The sequence below is a fragment of the Grampus griseus genome (assembly GCF_964374135.1).
Source record: "Grampus griseus genome assembly, chromosome: 12".
NCBI lineage: Eukaryota > Metazoa > Chordata > Mammalia > Artiodactyla > Delphinidae > Grampus > Grampus griseus.
The window spans coordinates 41108532-41125941 of record NC_139006.1 but is presented as its reverse complement, the minus strand read 5'-3'; the positions used below and the strand labels follow the sequence as shown (position 1 = coordinate 41125941).

General features: G+C 41.3%; 1 protein-coding gene across 2 annotated transcripts in view; it reads left to right on the top strand.

Annotated features, from left to right (window-relative positions):
* OSBPL1A (oxysterol binding protein like 1A) overlaps positions 1-17410 on the top strand; it is a 200531-nt gene that overhangs the window by 762 nt on the left and 182359 nt on the right. For both annotated transcript variants that reach the window (XM_082667364.1, XM_082667365.1), the window contains exons 2-3: positions 5725-5810; positions 6673-6747. In XM_082667364.1, the coding sequence (XP_082523490.1) occupies positions 5725-5810; positions 6673-6747 (161 nt within the window). The remainder of the gene's footprint in view (positions 1-5724; positions 5811-6672; positions 6748-17410) is intronic.

The following is a 17410-nucleotide window of genomic DNA, read 5'->3' as shown; positions in this document are numbered from 1 at the left end:
GTGGGTAGGTAGCAGCCAAATCACAATGTGCCTTGTGTAGCAAGGTTACAAGTATATTAAACTCAGGGGTGCAGAGAAATAGGCTTTATTTTCTAAATCGGCTCTGATATTTCAACAAGCGCCTTCTCATTTTGGGAGTTTGGAGGACTAAATATAAGTCTTTGGGTCCCTCCATTTCAGTAGCTCTTTTGATAAATGATTGGCCTCCCAGAGCCTCTCACCTGTGTCCTCCCCGTCTCGCCTGAGGTGGCCTGTGAATGTCAAGGCGAGCCTTGTTCTGTGTGGACGGCCTTTGGTTCCTCGGTAACCTGTCTTCCTAGTGCCCCTGAAGCATTTGTAGCTGAAGTAAAACTCAGAGTCAAATGCAGGTTTTTCATAAGCACAGGTGGTGCTCCTTGGCTGTGTTGGGAGTCTCATCCTGGCTCTTGTTGGCTTTGTGTCACCCTGAACCTCTCATGTCTCCCTCTGGCACGTGGCCTAGGCTCGCTGGTTCACCTCGGCCACGCTCCTGTGGGTGTGGCCTTGGGGGTGTTGAGTGACCCATGGGGGCTCGGAGCAGCTCTAGGCAGCCAACATTTGGCCTTCCCGCTGCCTGCACTACTGAGTTTACTGTGACGTGGCCACCGTGCAGGTTGGTGCTAGGCTAGGTGGCCTGGTAGGGGACCTTTTCCTAGCGTCCTACATGCCACTGCCTGTTCTCACTCACGACTTATCTCACTCTCCGGGCTTAGAATCAGGAGCCACATGCCCCGTTTTACGTCTTTACCTCTCCGCAGCCCTCTGTCACTGACGGGTATTTTGTTCTGCTGTGTCACATTCTCCTCCTGTCATAGAGCAGCAAACTTCATGGCCTCACCCTCCGTGTGGAAGGAGTATTACCTTCGTAGCAGTGAAGAAACCACGCTCTGAGTTGTCCAGAAATTATAGTCTGAGTCGGTTCTTGGAATGCTAAAGGAATTCTAAAAATCTTTCTCATCCTTCAATAGAAACCTGGTTCTTAATCTTTGCCTTGGGGTTCTGTTTTGAATGCCAGAAACATGCCTGGTTTGTTGATCTTCAGCAACCCTTTACCAACCACCCCCCCTCACCCATGGTTGCCTCAGGCTAGTTAGTGGAGAGTCACCTACTTGGAAATGTAAAACTGAGAGACAGATGTTACTGCTTTTTCAAAATTTCACCCTCATTATACCTGTCAGTCAGACTTGTCGGAAGGGCAGTTTGAAGGGTTTATGTAGAGGAACAGCGTAATCAGGTGATGTGAGTTCACCCAACAGAAGTGAGTGGGGAGGGCTGGGGCTGGGGGTGTGAGTGTCTCCATATGGGAATCACTGTGCCTGGCATTTCTTGGTTTTCTTTTCTATCTCATTTTGTTTTTCCAAACCCTGAGAAATTGAGAAAATGGTAAAGTGTAGTATAATTCTTCTACAAGAATTAAAGCTCAACAATCAACATAGAGATGTTACTGGTTGGGAGGAATCCGCTAATGTCAAGTTTAAGGGAGAGAGAGAAGCACTGACGTGCATTTGAAGGTTAAGGTCAGCACTTCTAGGCTAGGGGCACAAAGGAAGAGCTAATTGGGCAGTTTGGCTTGTAGCTGTTGCCGTTACGGGTGTGTGTTCATGGTCCCGTCTGTTGCTAATGGCGAGACATTCTTGCAAATGAAATAAATACTAACATGTTTATACGCATAGCATGCTTTGTATAAATTCTATGAGTGATCTAAAAGATAAGTTTTTGAGAGCAAACTAAGAGCTTATATCGGCAACATGAACACGTGATTTTTTTTTTTTTTTTTTTTTGTGGTAGGCGGGCCTCTCACTGTTGTGGCCTCTTCCGTTGCGGAGCACAGGCTCCGGACACGCAGGCCCAGCGGCCATGGCTCACGGGCCCAGCCGCTCCACGGCATGTGGGATATTCCCGGACTGGGGCACGAACCCGTATCCCCTGCATTGGCAGGCAGACTCTCAACCACTGCGCCACCAGGGAAGCCCTCAACACATGATTTTGTGTAGTGCGGTCCTGTTGCTTTGCTGGAAGGTCTGCATGGGAAATTACATAGGTATTACCCATAACGTCTGCTGGTGTTTCCCAGTTTTTAATATTCAGTATAGGGTACAGTTTTCTGTAAATATTTCTAAACTTGATATTTCTTATGGATAAAAAATTTTGGGTGTCCATAATTTGTAAAGAGTATAAAGGATATCTGGAGCATTTTTATTTCGTGACTTAATAGCTCATATATTTGCTTATTTTTTATGTAGATACTGATTTATTGATAGGGGAAAGTATCTCTGCTACATTATTTACCAAAGTGAAATTAAAAAGTAGATTTTAATTATTAAAGATTATCAAGAACTTGTAGAGTATGGCCCTTGTTTTTTTTTAAACATTTTTACTGGTATTTGGAGTATTTTAAGAATTATTTAGGGGCTTCCCTAAATAACTCACGGGCGTTTGGGCCCGTGAGCCACGGCCGCTGAGCCTGCATGTCCGGAGCCTGTGCTCTGGAACGGGAGAGGCCACGACAGTGAGAGGCCCGTGTACCAAAAAAAAAAAAAAAAAAAAAGAATTATTTAGGATTCTGTAAATTTTGACTTCTTGATTCAGAATCCCATGTGGAAGCACTAGATAGTGAGGAGACCCGTTCAGAAGCAGCAACTCAGAGGAGACTGTTGTGGTTAAATGGGAGTAGAAGCAATGGGAATGGTGAAAAGTAGGTATCGTTAACATTTAGGCGGTAGAACTGATAGGACTGATCAAGTTGGGCGGGGGTGAAAAGGAGAAAGGCAGACAAGAGTGGTGCTTATTTCTGACTTGAGAAGGGAGGTGAATAATGGGGCAGTTCATTGTGAAAACGATGTGGGAGGGGGAACAGGTGTTTTTTCTGTGTACATGTGTATGTGTAAGGTAAGTGAATTCAGCTTTGTACCTCCTGAGCATAAGGTATTCTTGTATCGTCCAAATGGAGGTGAATAGTAGAGAGTTGGAAATGGAAATATGGATTTTGAAGTGAAGAGCCTATAAACAAAGCAGTGAGAAAGGGCCAAGAGGTGTCATTATTGGAGATGCTAGTAATGAAGGATAATCAGAGAAAGTGGAGTTTCCACAGAGCCCTGGGAAGAAGTGCAGAGCTGTGGAGGCTCTTGACCTGGGCTGTCAGATGCCGTCCAGTGACGCGGTACGCTGGCTGCTGAAAAGTGCCCCTAGGATCCAGTGACACCATGTATTGGTAAAAGTTGAGGACAGTTTTAGTGATGCGGTGGGAAATGAACCTGGTCTGCAGTGGGTGGGTAGCTGATGGGAGGGAACGCAAGGTGGGAAGCGTGAAGACTGTGGGGGGAGGAGAGTGAGGAGGACAAGGGCCGGAGGGCGTCCGGGACCAGAGAGGGGGGGTTGGGTGCTTTTGCTTGTTAGGTGGACGAGACGCAAATCCTCACCTGCTCCTTCCTATTCCCAACTAAAGAGGGAGAGGTTGAAGATGAGGAAAAGGAGTACTTGGGAAGCAGGGGGGCATGGGATCCAGGATCCAGGAAGTGTGATGATTCTGAGGCCTCAGGAGGAAGGATGGGCGCCTGTGGGTAGAGATATGGGGTGGATTCGGTGCCAGGAAGCCCAGGGAATCCTATGAAAAGCTTCTCTTTTCTTTGTGAAGCTATGAGATCAGATCATTTGCTAAGAGGCAGGTGTCTGGGTAAGAGGCTTGAGGGGAGTGGTGAGGATTGAAATACCTGTGCTGGAACATAGGAGGGACACCTGCACGGCAGTGTGGAAAGGATTGCCGGGCAGCAGTGAAGGCTTTGCTGAAGTATGAGATCCTGACTTTATGGAGCCATGAATCCACAAGGTTTTATTTTTCTTCCACCACTGTTAGCAACCTGGGTGTGGTTATAGAAAAAATTGAGCTAGTGTGTTTATCAGGCTTTGGGGTTTTTCTAGGCTGCTGTGACAAAGATAGGATATTGAGGATATTGGCAAAGAAATGTTGAAGTGAGGGACCAAGAAATATATGCTGGATTTACCGAAGGAAGTGAAGATGGTGGGGGTATTTACATAGAGGGAAAGTGATTAAAGAACTGGAGGGTCAGTTCAGTTGAAGAGCAAGTCTGGGGGTTTGCCTGTGTGAGGAAGTGGGAAAGTGGGCACTCTGTGGGAAAGTGGGCTTTCTGTGTTCCTGAGTTCAGACGTGATGATGACATCCAGACTCTGGCCCTGGGGTTGGGTACCCGACATGGAGCAGAGGCCAGGTTTGCGGGGAAGTGAGGGAAGCTGAGAATCGGAGACACCAGGATACTGGCTCGTAGTAGTCACCCCTAGGATGGTGGCAGGATTTGCCGCAAGGAGAAAGACTGCTGCCCAGAGTTAACTGGTGAGGGGTGAGCCACTGGAGGCCGGTAGATGGCGGCAGAGAAAGCATTTGCAGGGCGGGTAGCGGTGCTTAATGTCAGAAGCCTCAGAGGAGGGGTTGTAACACGAGGGAGGTCATTAACCAGAGACCACGTTGGGTTTTGACGTGGGAATTCACGTGGCTCTGTGCCATGAGGACCAGTGGGGGTGTGGGAACGGGGGAGCCTCCCCCCCGAGGGATAAAGGAGAATCATTGTCAACAGGAAGAGCTAGGTTAAGGACAGAGGATAAAGAGAAATGTTCCATGCAATAGACCATGGCTCTAGGACGTATTGCCTGTGGAATTAGGGGTTCCAGAGGGCACCCATTTGAGAGGGAACAGTTATGGGAGTTTGGTAAGTGGCAAACAGTCACAGGGACACTGTTGGCGGTGACAGTCCCTCTGGGAGCTCTTAGAACCCTGTTCTGGGTACACTGAGGCTGGTGGCGGGCTTTCTGTTGGCCCCAAACCTGAAATCCAGGAGCCGAGGGCAGCTGTTAACCTCCACCTCCTGCCAGGGAGGGCCGGGCAGCCTGCTGCAGGGCTTCGGGAGACCCTCTAGGGCGGTGGTGGGCTTTCGCGGCTTATGTAGGCTGTATTCTCTCAAGCTTCATTTGGAATTTTGGAGATCTTCTGAAGCTCTCTCAGCTCTAAGCTATAATGCCCTATTTTTTTTTTCCTAAATTGAATTAATGTAGCTCGTTTTCACCACGCTCAGTTGTTTTATACCTCTCCTCAGCTGGGATCTGACATTTCGTTGCTTTTAATTTGGGTTCTTGTTATCTAGTTGGACTCTCCCATGCTGGTAACACTCATCCTCATTACCTGTGATTTTATCTGAAGTCAAGGCTCCATTTTCAGTCACCGCCTGCAGCGCCGACAGCTTGCTAAACGCTGCAGGAAAGATTGGTTCCCAGTTCCCCTTTCTGTCCACTCTCCTGACATGGGACAGGTTTTCAACAAGAGGTGCTTTTCAGGAAATGCTGTGCCAAGAGACCCACGTGTTCGTTTGCTGATGGCAGGGTGGTTAGACACTCGCTCGGCACCTTAGAGCCGCAGACCAGTTTGAATGTAACCCCCATCAAGTCTCCTTCCACCCTGTTAAGAGTGAGGACATCGAGTTAGGAAGGTGGCCGCAGAATCTGTGTCCTTTGAGTTCTGACCCATCTCGCTCAGAACATGTATTACAGTGTCATGTCTCCTGCCTCTCACTCATCGGCAGTGCAGTGTGAAAGGGAGCCACCGGCCAATGTCTTGGAGCAGAGTATTAAAGAGAAATTAATTTTATTGTTCAGTTACCTCAGTAACATCTAAAAATACCTCTTTCCTTTTTTTTTTAGGAAGAAGTAAGTCTAATTTGGGCTGGACACCTCTTCATCTGGCCTGCTATTTTGGACATAGACAAGTGGTCCAGGATCTGTTAAAGGTATATGTATGGCTTTAATTTTTAAATAAATAAAATACGGCTATTATGGAAATTATAAATGTCTTGGAAAAGCCGTCTGGGCCATGATGCATGATGGCCTGTTCAAAGCAGTTGCTAATCACTTAATTGTTCTTTGCTAAATACATGAATTAGGGTAGCCTGACTAATTAAAATTCTGTTTTTTCAATCATTTGATTTTTACATCATTGACTTTTTAGAGTTGCAAAAATGGACATATGAATTAATGAAGATACTATGTTGTTTTTTGAGCATAGTTAAAAAAATGACCAAAGCACATCCTTTGTAATTAAAAAATAATGTCAGAATCTCTTAATGAGCACGCTGTAACTTAAGAACTCGTATTTCTCAATTCTGTGATGAATAATTTTTCACACATACTGATATTTCTGAAATTGGGTTTCATCTTAAAATTGATCTGGTGGCCCCAAACCTGAAATCCATGAGCTAAGGCAGCCCTTAAACCTCCAGCTCCTCCACCATTTAAATGGTGGCATCTTTTTCTTTTTTTTCCCTTAAACTCATTAAATTAAATTGGTGGAGAAAATGTGCTATTTTATTCAGAGACGGTTCTCCTTTTTTTCAATATGAGTGTTTCTAAAGTAGAGCAAAGGGTATATAGATTTTTAAAGAAAAGTAGCTTTTTATTTTCTACCTATCAGGTAGATTTTTACTATAAGCTTACTGTTTTACTGTGAACTGAACTTATTTTTAGTAGTGACAACCAGTCAATATTAACAATTATTTTAATTTTTTAAATATTTAATATATTTTTAGGGAACTGTTTTCACCTTTGTATATTTCTTGATATGTGGAAGATGCTTAAAGCTTTCATGTTTACTAGGCTGGTGCAGAAGTAAATGTATTAAATGACATGGGAGACACGCCACTTCATCGGGCTGCCTTTACAGGACGAAAGGTGAAAAACATTTTCTGTTCAATGTTTGCAAGTGAAATATTTGGAAGAGCAGTCACAAATGTTTTCTCCTTATAACCCTAGGAATAGCAACTGCGAAAAGCCACAAAAAATGTATAAACCAGCATTTTGGGTTAAAAGACCTCACGCTCTTAGTGATGGACAGTGAGGTCAAGTACGAAGGTCATGGAGCCTCTACCCTTGTGTCCCTGATAGGAGCTCATTCAGTCTATGCTTGTGTCCTCCAGGGATGGGGAACTCCTGCACCTTCTTCATCTTCTTTTTATTTTTAAAACAGCTTTATTGGGGAATAATGTACACTGCATGAAACTCAACTACTGTGAGTGTACATTTCAATGATTTTTTTTTTTATACATTTACACAGTTGTATGACCACAACCACAATCTAGTTTTGGGACATTTCCATTCCCCCAGAAAGTTTCCTCATGCCTGTTTGCATTCATTTCCTGCTTCTAGCCAAGCCTCAGGCTACCACTGATTTACTTTCTGTTTCTAGATACTTGCTTTTTCTAGAAATTTCTTGTAAATGGGATCATACAAACATTTGTGTCTGAATTTTTAAATTTAGTATAATTTTGTTAAGGTTCATCCATGATGTAGCATGTATCAGTAATTCTTTTTATGGCTGAATGACATTCCATTGTATGGATATACCACATTTTTTAATCTATTCACTGTTTATTAGAAAGATTCTTTCCCCATTGTATTGCCTTGACACCTTTGTTGGAAATCAGTTGACCATAAATGTAAGGATTTATTTCTGGACTTTCTGTTCTCTTCTTTTAATCTGTATTTTATCCTTGCACCAATACCACACTGTCTTATTACGTTACTTTGTAATTAATTTTTTAAAAAATATTTATTTATTTGGCTGCTCTGGGTCTTCGTTGCCGCATGCAGTGTCTCCACTGCCATGTGCAGTGTCTTTGTTGCCACGTGCAGTGTCTTCATTGCCACATGAGGTATCTTCACTGCAGTGTGCGGGACCTTTAGTTGCAGCATGCGGGATCTAGTTCCCTGACCAGGGGTCAAACCTGGGCCCCCTGCATTGGGAGTGCAGACAGAGTCTTAACTGCTGGACTGCCAGGGAATTCCCTGTAATTAAGTTTTGATATTGGGTAGTGTAAGTTCTCCAACCTGTGATCTTTTGAAAAATTATTTTGGCTATTGTCAGTCAAAAGTTTGTGTTTCCATGTAAATGTTAAGATTATTCTATTAATTTCTATAAAAACACCTGTTGGAATTTTGATAGAGATTGTGTTGTCTTGAACCTGCAGATCAGTTTGGGAAGAAATGCCACTTTAACAACATTGTCTTCCAGTCTGTGAGCATCAAATGCCTCTCCGTTTATTTAGATCTTTAATTTCTTTCAGCAGTGTTTTGAGGTTTTCAGTATACAGATCTTATTCTCTTTTTGTTAAACTTCTATGCATTGTATTCTTTTTGGTGCTATTTTGAATGGAATTGTTGTCAATTTCTTGTTGCTATTATATAGAAAGACAGTGTTTATGTTGCTTTTCTATCTTGTGTCCTTGCTGAATTTGCTTTTTAGTTCTAGTAGGTTTTTGTTGATTCCTTAAGATTTTCTATATACCAGATTATATCATCTGCAAAATAAAGACATTTATTGTACTTTTTCCTTTCCAGTCTGGATCCTTTTTCCCCTCTTTGTTTATTAGCTAGATTCTAGTATAGTGTTGAATAAATACAATGAGAGCAGAAATCTTTGCCATATTTTTTGATCTTTGGGGAATAGCATCTAGTCTTTAACCAGTAAATATGATGTTACTTGTAAGTTTCTCTTAGATGCCCTTTATTAGGTTGAGAAAGCTTTCTTGTATTTCTAGTCTATTGAGAGTTGTTTTTTTTTAAATCGTGAATGGGTGTCAGATGTTTTTCCTCTGTCTTTTGAGATGATCATGTGATTTTTGTTTATTAATCTATTAATATGGTATATTACATTAATTTGGAGATTTCAAGCCAAACTTGCATTCCTGTATAAATCTCACTTGGTATTGGTTAATAATCCTTTTTATATGTTGCTGAATTCTAGTATTAAGGATTTTTTGGGTGTGTATTCATGAGAGGTACTGCTCTGTAGTTTTCTTGAGATGTGTGTGTCTGGCTTTGGTAACAGGGTAATACTGGCCTCATAGAATGAGTTGAGAAGTGTTCTTTCCTCTTCTGTTTTCCGAAAGGCTTGTGAAAGATTATTACTTCCTTAAATATTTGATAAAATTCACCAGTGAAACCATCTGTGCTTAGACTTCCTGTGTGGAAAGATCTTAAATTACTAAATCAATTTAATTATTTAATATAGATCTGTTCAGAGTTTCTACTTCTCCCTGAGTCAGTTTCGGTTATTTTCTTTCTAGATATTTTTCCATTTCACCTAAGTTGTCTAATTTGTTGGCATAAGGTTGTTAATAATATTAATATTATTTTATAATTTTCCTTGTGGTTTCTTCTTTGACCCACAGGTATATATAGAAGTATCTTGTTTGCCAAATATTTGGAGATGTACCAAATTTGTTTCCATTGTTGATTTCTAATTTAATTTCCCTTGTGATCAGGTAACTTACTTTGAATTGTGTTTTGAAGAATGTATTTTAAATTCTTTTATAATGTATTAGGAATTATTTTACAGTATAGCATTTGATCTATCCTACAGAATGTTTATTGAGTGCTTGAAAAAAATGTAGTCTACTTTGAGGTGGAGTATTATATAAATGTAAATTAGATTAAGTTAGTGATGGGGCTGTTCAGTTCTCTTATCCTTAACTGATTTTCTGTTTGTTTTATCGAATACTGAGAGTGAGGTATTGATGTCTCCAACTATAATTCTTGAATTGTATATTTTAATTTTGTCAGATTTTGCTTCATGAATTTTGTGGCTCTGTTAGGTGCATATCCATTTATAGTGGGATTATGTGGGATATGTTATATGGGATATGTCTTCCTGATGTGTATTGACCTTTTTGGTCATTATGAAATGTCTTTCTTTGCCTTCAGTAATATTTCGTACCAGAAAGTTTATTTTTTTTATGTTAATATAGCCAATCTAGCTGTCTTATAGTTACTGCTTATATTGTCTTTTCCTCTTCTTTTACATTCAACTTCCTTGTGTCTTTGAATCTAATGTGTGTTTGTTGTTGGCAGCATATAATTCAGTTGTATGTTTTTATCATCTGAAAATTTCTTCCTTTTGATTTAGTTTAGTCACATTTAGTTGTTAACAACTTTGGATTTACGTCTTCTATTTGTACTTGTTTTCTATATGTCTCAGGTTTTTTGTTCCTTAGTTCCTCTTTTATTGCCTTCTCTGGTTTTTTACAAATATTCTTTGGTATTTTATCCCTTTGGATATTAAACTTTTGGGACATATTTATAATAACTTTATACTTCTTATCTGCTAAATTCAACATATGGGCCCATTAAAAGTCAGTTTCTATTACCTGCTTTTTTCAGACTGGGTCATACTTCCCTTTTTTTTTTGCATGTCTCCCAAGTTTTTTTTGAAAACTAGACATTGTATATAATATAATTTTAGCAACTCTGACCTTTTCCCCTTGAGGTTATTATTATTTTTTATTAACTTGTCTGGCCTTCATCTGTGAAATATAGAATGTGTCTGGCCTACTGATATCTCTGCTCTTTTTTAAAAAAAAATTGTTTTAATGTTTTAGCGTAGTTTCTCTTATGTACTGGCTGTTTGCATCCCCCTGAAATGCATATGTTCAAATCCCAAAGTGATGGTATTAGAGATGGGGCCTCTGGGAGGTGATTAGGCCATGGTGATAGAGCCTTTGTGAATGAAATTAGTTCCCTTATAAAGGAGACCCCAGAGCTCTCGTGCCCCTTCTGCCATGTGGACAAAGTGAGAAGATGGCCATCTGTGAACCAGGAAGCAGGCTCTCACCAGACACCAGATCTTGTTGTGCCTTGATCTTGGTCTTCCCGGCCTCCGAAAATGTGAGCAGTAAATCATGTTTAAGCCACCCAATCTGTGGTGGTTTTGTTATGACACCCCAAATGGACTAAATTTCCTGGAGTTCACCCCTGCATCTACATAGCTTAGTGGTCAGCCAGTATTTGGGTAGAGATTTTGCCCGAATACTCAGAAGCATAGAGCTTCTGCCCTCTGCTGATGGATCTGTGTGTAGGTTGGGGAGCAGCCGTTCCTCACTTCTGCCTCTGCTTCTGCTTTCTGTGGGGCCTTCTCCTGTTTCTCCTGCACAGTCTGCCAGGAATGTATGGGCAGCTTACCTTGTCCTTTTTTGGGTCTCTCATTTCCAGGCTGTTTTGCCATTTGCCCCATGTGGTGGGCATTAATAATGGCCCTCCAGAGACGTTCTCATCCTAGTCCCCAAAGCCTGTGGCTGTGTTAGCTTACATGACAAGGGGAAATTAAAGTTCCAGATGGACTTGAGGTTGCTGATCAGCAGACCTTAAAAGAGGAAAATTATTCTGGATTATCTGGTGGCCTCAGTGTAACCACAAAGGTCCTTAAAAGTGTGAGAGAGAGGCAGAAAAAGAGTCAGAATGAGAGGGAGATGTGCCTAGGAGAGAATGGTCGGAGAGAATGGTCAGAGAGATGCAATGTTTCTGGCTTGGAAAATGGAGAAAGGGGACCAAGGAGTGTGGGCAGCCTCTGGAAAGTAGAAAAAGCAAGGAAGTGAGTTCTCCTCTAGAGCTTCTGAAAGGAAAGCAGCCCTGCTCACACCTTGATTCTAGCCCAGTGGGACCCATTTTGGACTTCTGAAGTACAGAACTGTCAGATAATAAATTTGTGGTGTTTTAAGCTGCTGAGTTTGTGGTAATTTGTTATACCCCGGACAGAAAGCAAATACACTCTAATGGGAAAAGGCGCCTCGTGCTGTAGATTTTTCCATTTGTTTCCTAACTGAATTTGCTGCTTTTTTGCTCCAAATCAAGTCATTTCCCTCTGGCAAAGCTACTGGCTTTCATTGCCAGCCCTGGTTTGGTCAGACTTCTTGGAGAAGGGGGTTGGGGGGGCGGGGGTCGGAGGGTGTGTGGCCATAGCCTGTGGCTGGAAGGTTAAACACTCCTGTTACCTGAAGTTCTAGTTCCTGTTGAGTATGCCTCTCAATTTGTTGTCTTTAGTCGATATCCAGCACCATGATATGAGTAGTTTTGTAATTTTGTCCAATTTTATACTCTTTTTTCAGGATTACAGTTCACAGATCTCTTTATGCCACCATAGTCAAAAGTTGCTTCACCCCTCTTTCCTGATACTTTTTTTGATTATTTGAATGATCTGGTAAATTAACTATGACATAAGGTGTATTTCTTGTTTGTTGTGATTAACCATAGTCTAACATACTCCCTAAAGGTTATTTTATAATCCCATAATTGGAAGATTTATGTGCATTTATCACAAGTTCAAGAATGAATTTATATGATTTTATACTTTTTATTCTAATTATTAGATTTAACCAATTTTCATATAAATTATTAATCAACCCAGTAGGTGTGTGCTAAGCATGTTTGAATTAGTACATTTCACACTGTTGGGTCTATTTGTTCATATGTTGATACTTGTGGACCATATATGGAGTCTCACTAAAGTTGAGAAAAAAATACCCATTATACTAAAAAAAAATAAAGGTAGTGGGTTAATTGCTATGCTTGACTCTGGGGTCGGTGCGGGGGAGGCTCAAAAATGAGCTGCAAATAGTTTAATTTGCCTGACTCATGCGTGAGCTACTTGCTATTTTCCTTTATAGCCTTGCACTTCTCATTCTTCTCTATGTACCTAGGAGAGTTCTTGGCCGTCTATTTTCACGTGGCCCATGTCAACCCATTCTTGAAAGGGCAGCTCAAATGCTGTCTCCATAAATTCTTTCCTGACTTCCTGCAGGTGGAACGCAGCTGTCCTTTTCCAGATTTCCCAAGAATATTACAAGCACTGTCATTCGTCTTCTACCTTGTATTACAGTTTATTGTTGTATGTGTCTTCACCACCAGTAGATCATATTCATCTTGCTCCCAAGGAATTTATACATTTCACTTTTTTTGTATCTTCCATGAGCACAAGTCTTACTGCATAATTACCATCTGTGTAATTACCTAGATCAATTACCTAGATCAAATCAAATCTACGCTCGGTTCTTTGCATATCTGGCTATTTTCTTCAACTTCGAACATAAGACCATGCTAAATGAGGCCTTAGTTTGATTTGAACATTAGCATACATATTATCGCTTGTATTAGCTGAAGCTAAATGGTTGTGCCACACAGGAAACGTTAAAAATGTGTGTGCTCAGTATCTAAACATGATTGAATTTTGCAAAAGTTTAATTTCTAATTGTACTCATGAAAAGAATCAAATTATCCTGTTCTGATGTGATCTTTTACCATGAAGACAATTTAAAATATGATAGGGTGGTGATTTAATAAATAGAATGATGAGTTGAAAAGGCATGTGGTTTGTTACAAAGCACTTTAAATTCTTATCCTTTCAAATAAATAAAATGCAGCTCCCAAAACTTTGAGGGACCTATGGGCTTTCTTGGTCCATTAGCGACCCCTAGTGTTCTTTAATAAAAATTAATATACCGGAATTTTAAGATACCGTATTAATAAGCATTTGTTCCTTTATTTTTCAAATGCAGTTCAAATTCTGCAGTTTTTACATCTTCTATAATCAGTGGAAAATAGGGATAGTATAGTAAATAATTGGATTGTAGTACTGACCTTTGTTTCCACTTAGTATCTTCTAGTGAGGCTGAGCATACCTCTAAAATCAATGCTTCCTGTGTTCTGTGTCTCAGGAATTATGTATCTCTCACCTGGCATCTAGAAGATACGTATAATCCTGGGGTTTACATAAGCTTATCTGTCTTGTTCCCTAGGATACAATTTCTCATGCTTATATATTGAATGCCTGCTATGAGTCGAGCACTGTCCAAACAACTTGACATGTGTTATTTAATGGAACATGACACCCCTGAAATACAGGTGTAAACATTACTGTTTCTTGTAGGTTGGGCTTCAGAGGAAGCAGACCGAGATGGAGGTTAGTGTGCAACAGGCTTATCGAAGTGCTAAGGGGTCACACCTATGGAAGGAAGGGTGGCCAGAGGCTGGAGTCAAGCTGATGCTCCCAGAAGGAATGCACCTGCTGACCTTGGGGGGCTCCTATTGCTGTAGTTGACCTTGGGGCCACAACTGAATCATCTTCTCCCTCCTCTACTATCTGTTCTGGATTCCCCTTCCCCTTGGCTAGCACGTCTGGTCTTCAGGGCTTACTTGGTGATGTGACTCAGGCCCTCAACCCTGGAGGTCTCAACCCCTGGTTATCATGCCCTTCTTAGGCCAGGGTTGTTACACTTGTCCATTTACTGTCAAAATTGGACAAGGGAACACCAAGAGACCCTGAAGTGCATCATCTGCACATGAAATGTAGTTCTCATTGTCCCCATTGTGTATACTACCCCTTTCTTCTGATGTTCAAGTTTAATTACCTCTGCTAAGGTGGTGACTCTTCTTGCCTGCTGGTCCTTTGACAAAGGAGCCTGGTGTTCAGGCATCCTTTCTCATCTGGCATATGGATCAGAACATTATTCCTAGTTGTGGAATATGCTGCCCCCGAACCGGAAGAAGCCATCCAGGCGTTGTGCTTCCTTCTGTTTCAGGAAGTGCAAGGTGGAAGTGCAAGTTCTTTACTTTGGGGGCAATGTCCGGGCATTACCCAAAGCACTGAACCCCTGAGAATTTATTGACATGACAAAGGCCCTGAATTGTAAGATTGCCCACCCTCTGGAGCATAGGTGTCTTATTAAAGCCTTCAGCATTCCACTTCTTGCTCATCTGGTTCTGTTAACAGGACATCGTTGGACCAGGGTGAACCAGGGTGTTTTCTGCAGGTTGCCCAGATGGCTCTGAGGCAGAACTGTAAATGTAAATGCGTACTGTTGTCCGTGTGAATGCAGTGTTTTCTGTCTTTTTTTTTCCTAATGAGGATAGAGAAGAATATATTTGCCAGGTCAGTTGCTGTGTACTGTGTAAGTAGTATTGACCTGCTCTAGCCAAGATTTCGTATCTGGCAGAGCTGCTAGAATTGGGGCTATTTGGTTGAGCTTGTGGGAGTCCACTGTCATCCTCCACATTCCTTCTGGTTTTTGTAGTGGCAGAGTGGTGAATTAAATGGAAGTATTGTAGGGACCATCAGCCCTGCATACTTGGGATTTTAAGGGTGGCACTAATTTCTGTCATTTCCCTGCATGTGGGGTATTGGTTTTATTTATCCTGGCCAGGATATGGGGGAGCGCAGATCTAGAGCCTTCCATCTGGCTGTTTTATACTGTAGACCAAGGAAGCGATGTGAGTGTTTGCCAACATGTCTATTCCAATTATACATTCAGGGACTGGGGCAGTGTCCTCTGGATGTGTTTGTGGACCCAGTGCCTACACTGAGCCAGATCTGGCCCAGGTTTTGTTAATTATCTCACCCCTATGCATGCCCTCTGTCTAACAGAGGGGCCAGATAACACTTTGAGTCTCTTGCATCTTGTACTTAATAATTTGTGAAATGTTTGGGTTTTCCCCTTTCCCTGGTATACAGCTACTTGAATAAATGGTCACTGGGGGGTGGTCTGAGAGATTCATGACTATACGTTTGCTTTGGTGTTGCAGAATCTTCCCTTCCAGGATCTGGCCTCTCCTTCAATACATAGTTCTAAGTCCAAAATTGACTCAGGCCCAGAAACTGGACAAGGTATCGTGGCTTTCACTGGGGCAACTGTCTTTGGCTTCTGAGCATCGTTGATTTCTTTTGATGGTACAAGTTGAGGTGTATTTGGAAAGTTCCTAGCAGCATGGACAAAGCAATGGCCCCCGTTATAGGTGTCAAAATGCCAGAAATGCCATTGCAGACAATTGAAGGTTTTAAATAAGCAGGCAGGCTGGATTGAATATGGATCATACCAGATAATTTTGTGCCATGGAGGGGCCTAAAGGCTACATCATCTACCAAAGCACTGAAAAATCGCTGGTGGAAAAGGTCCTAACATCACTGAGAAACTGTTTCCATGTCCTCTGAGGTCTAGGGCTGCCATCTGGAAATGCCATTGCAGACCTGCTTCACTGATAGCAAAGGGGTACGGGGGATGTCATAGGACCTTAAAACAGTAGAGGCCTGGAGGTGGCACTTAAACATCAGAAGCCAGGCGGCTGCAATTATGGTAATGAATGAGTGAGTTCAGAGGATCAAGGTCGAGAAGGCTGACCTGCAGAGAGTTATGGAAATGGTTAGCAGAACACGGCATTCGTGAGGGCAAATTACATGCGCAAATGGTAGCAGATACTGTTTTCATGATCTTTTTTTTTCCTTTTTTTATTCTTTTTTGCTAGATTCAGGAAGTACTTCATATAAATTCTTGAATAACTTACTATATATTTGTCAGACTGATACTGTCCCACAGCCATGGGTGCTCAGTTCTATTTCTTCTCCCCACTCCTTTTCCCCTTTTCTGACTGCCTCCCCACTCCCTTCCACTTTCTCTCTTAGTGTTTAGCTAATGTCTATTGGCCTGTCTTCAAGTTTACTGATTCTTTCCTCAGCTGTGCTCTGATGTCTACTGATGAGACCATTGAAGGCATTCTTCACTTCATTTCTAGCATTTTTCTTTGACTCTTTCTTATAGTTTCCACTTCTCAGCTGAAGTTCTCCGTCTCATCATATATGTTGTCTACCTTGTCCACTAGACCTTTTAACATAACAAAATTCTCTATCTGATCATTCCAACATCTTGATCATTTCTTTGTCATTCTGTTAACCTCTTTGTCTCTTGACAGTGGATTGCTTTTCTTGCTTTTTGTGTGTCTGGTAATTTTTTATGGAATGTTAAGCATTGTGTATAAGACAGTAGAGACAGAGGTAAATAGTACAGGTATCCTTACTGTGCTTTGCTATGTTGCACTTCAGATAATGCATTTTTTACAAATTTAAGTTTTGTGGCAACCCATTGAGCAAGTCTGTTTTTCCAACAGCATTTGCTCACTTTGTGTCTCTCTCACATTTTGGTAATTCTCGTAATATTTCAAATTTTTCCTTATTATATTTGTTATGGTGATCTGTGATCAGTGGTGTTTGTTACTATTACAAAAAGATTAGAACTCGCTGAAGCCTCATGATGGTTAGCATATTTTAGCAATTAAGTATTTTTTAATTAAGGTATGTACATTATTTTTTTAGACATAATGCTATTGCACGCTTAATAAACTACAATATAGCGTAAACATACTTTTTATATGCACTGGGGAACCAAAAAATTAATGTGATTTGCTTTACTGCAATACTTGCTTTATTGCAGTGGTCTGAACTGAACCCACAATATCTCTGAGGTGTGCCTATAACTGGAATTTTGTACCTTTTGACCACCTTCATCCAATTCCTCCACCCCTAACCTCCAGCCTTTGGTAACCACAAATCTGACCTCTTTTACTATGAGCTTGGGTTTTTTATTTTTTTATATTCCATATATAAGTGAGATCTTATGGTATTTGTCTTTCTCTGTCTTGTTTCATTTAGTATAGTGCCCTTGGGATCCATCCATGTTTTTGGAAATGGGAGGATTTCCTTCTTTTTATGGCTGAATAGTATTCCAGTGTGTGTGTGTGT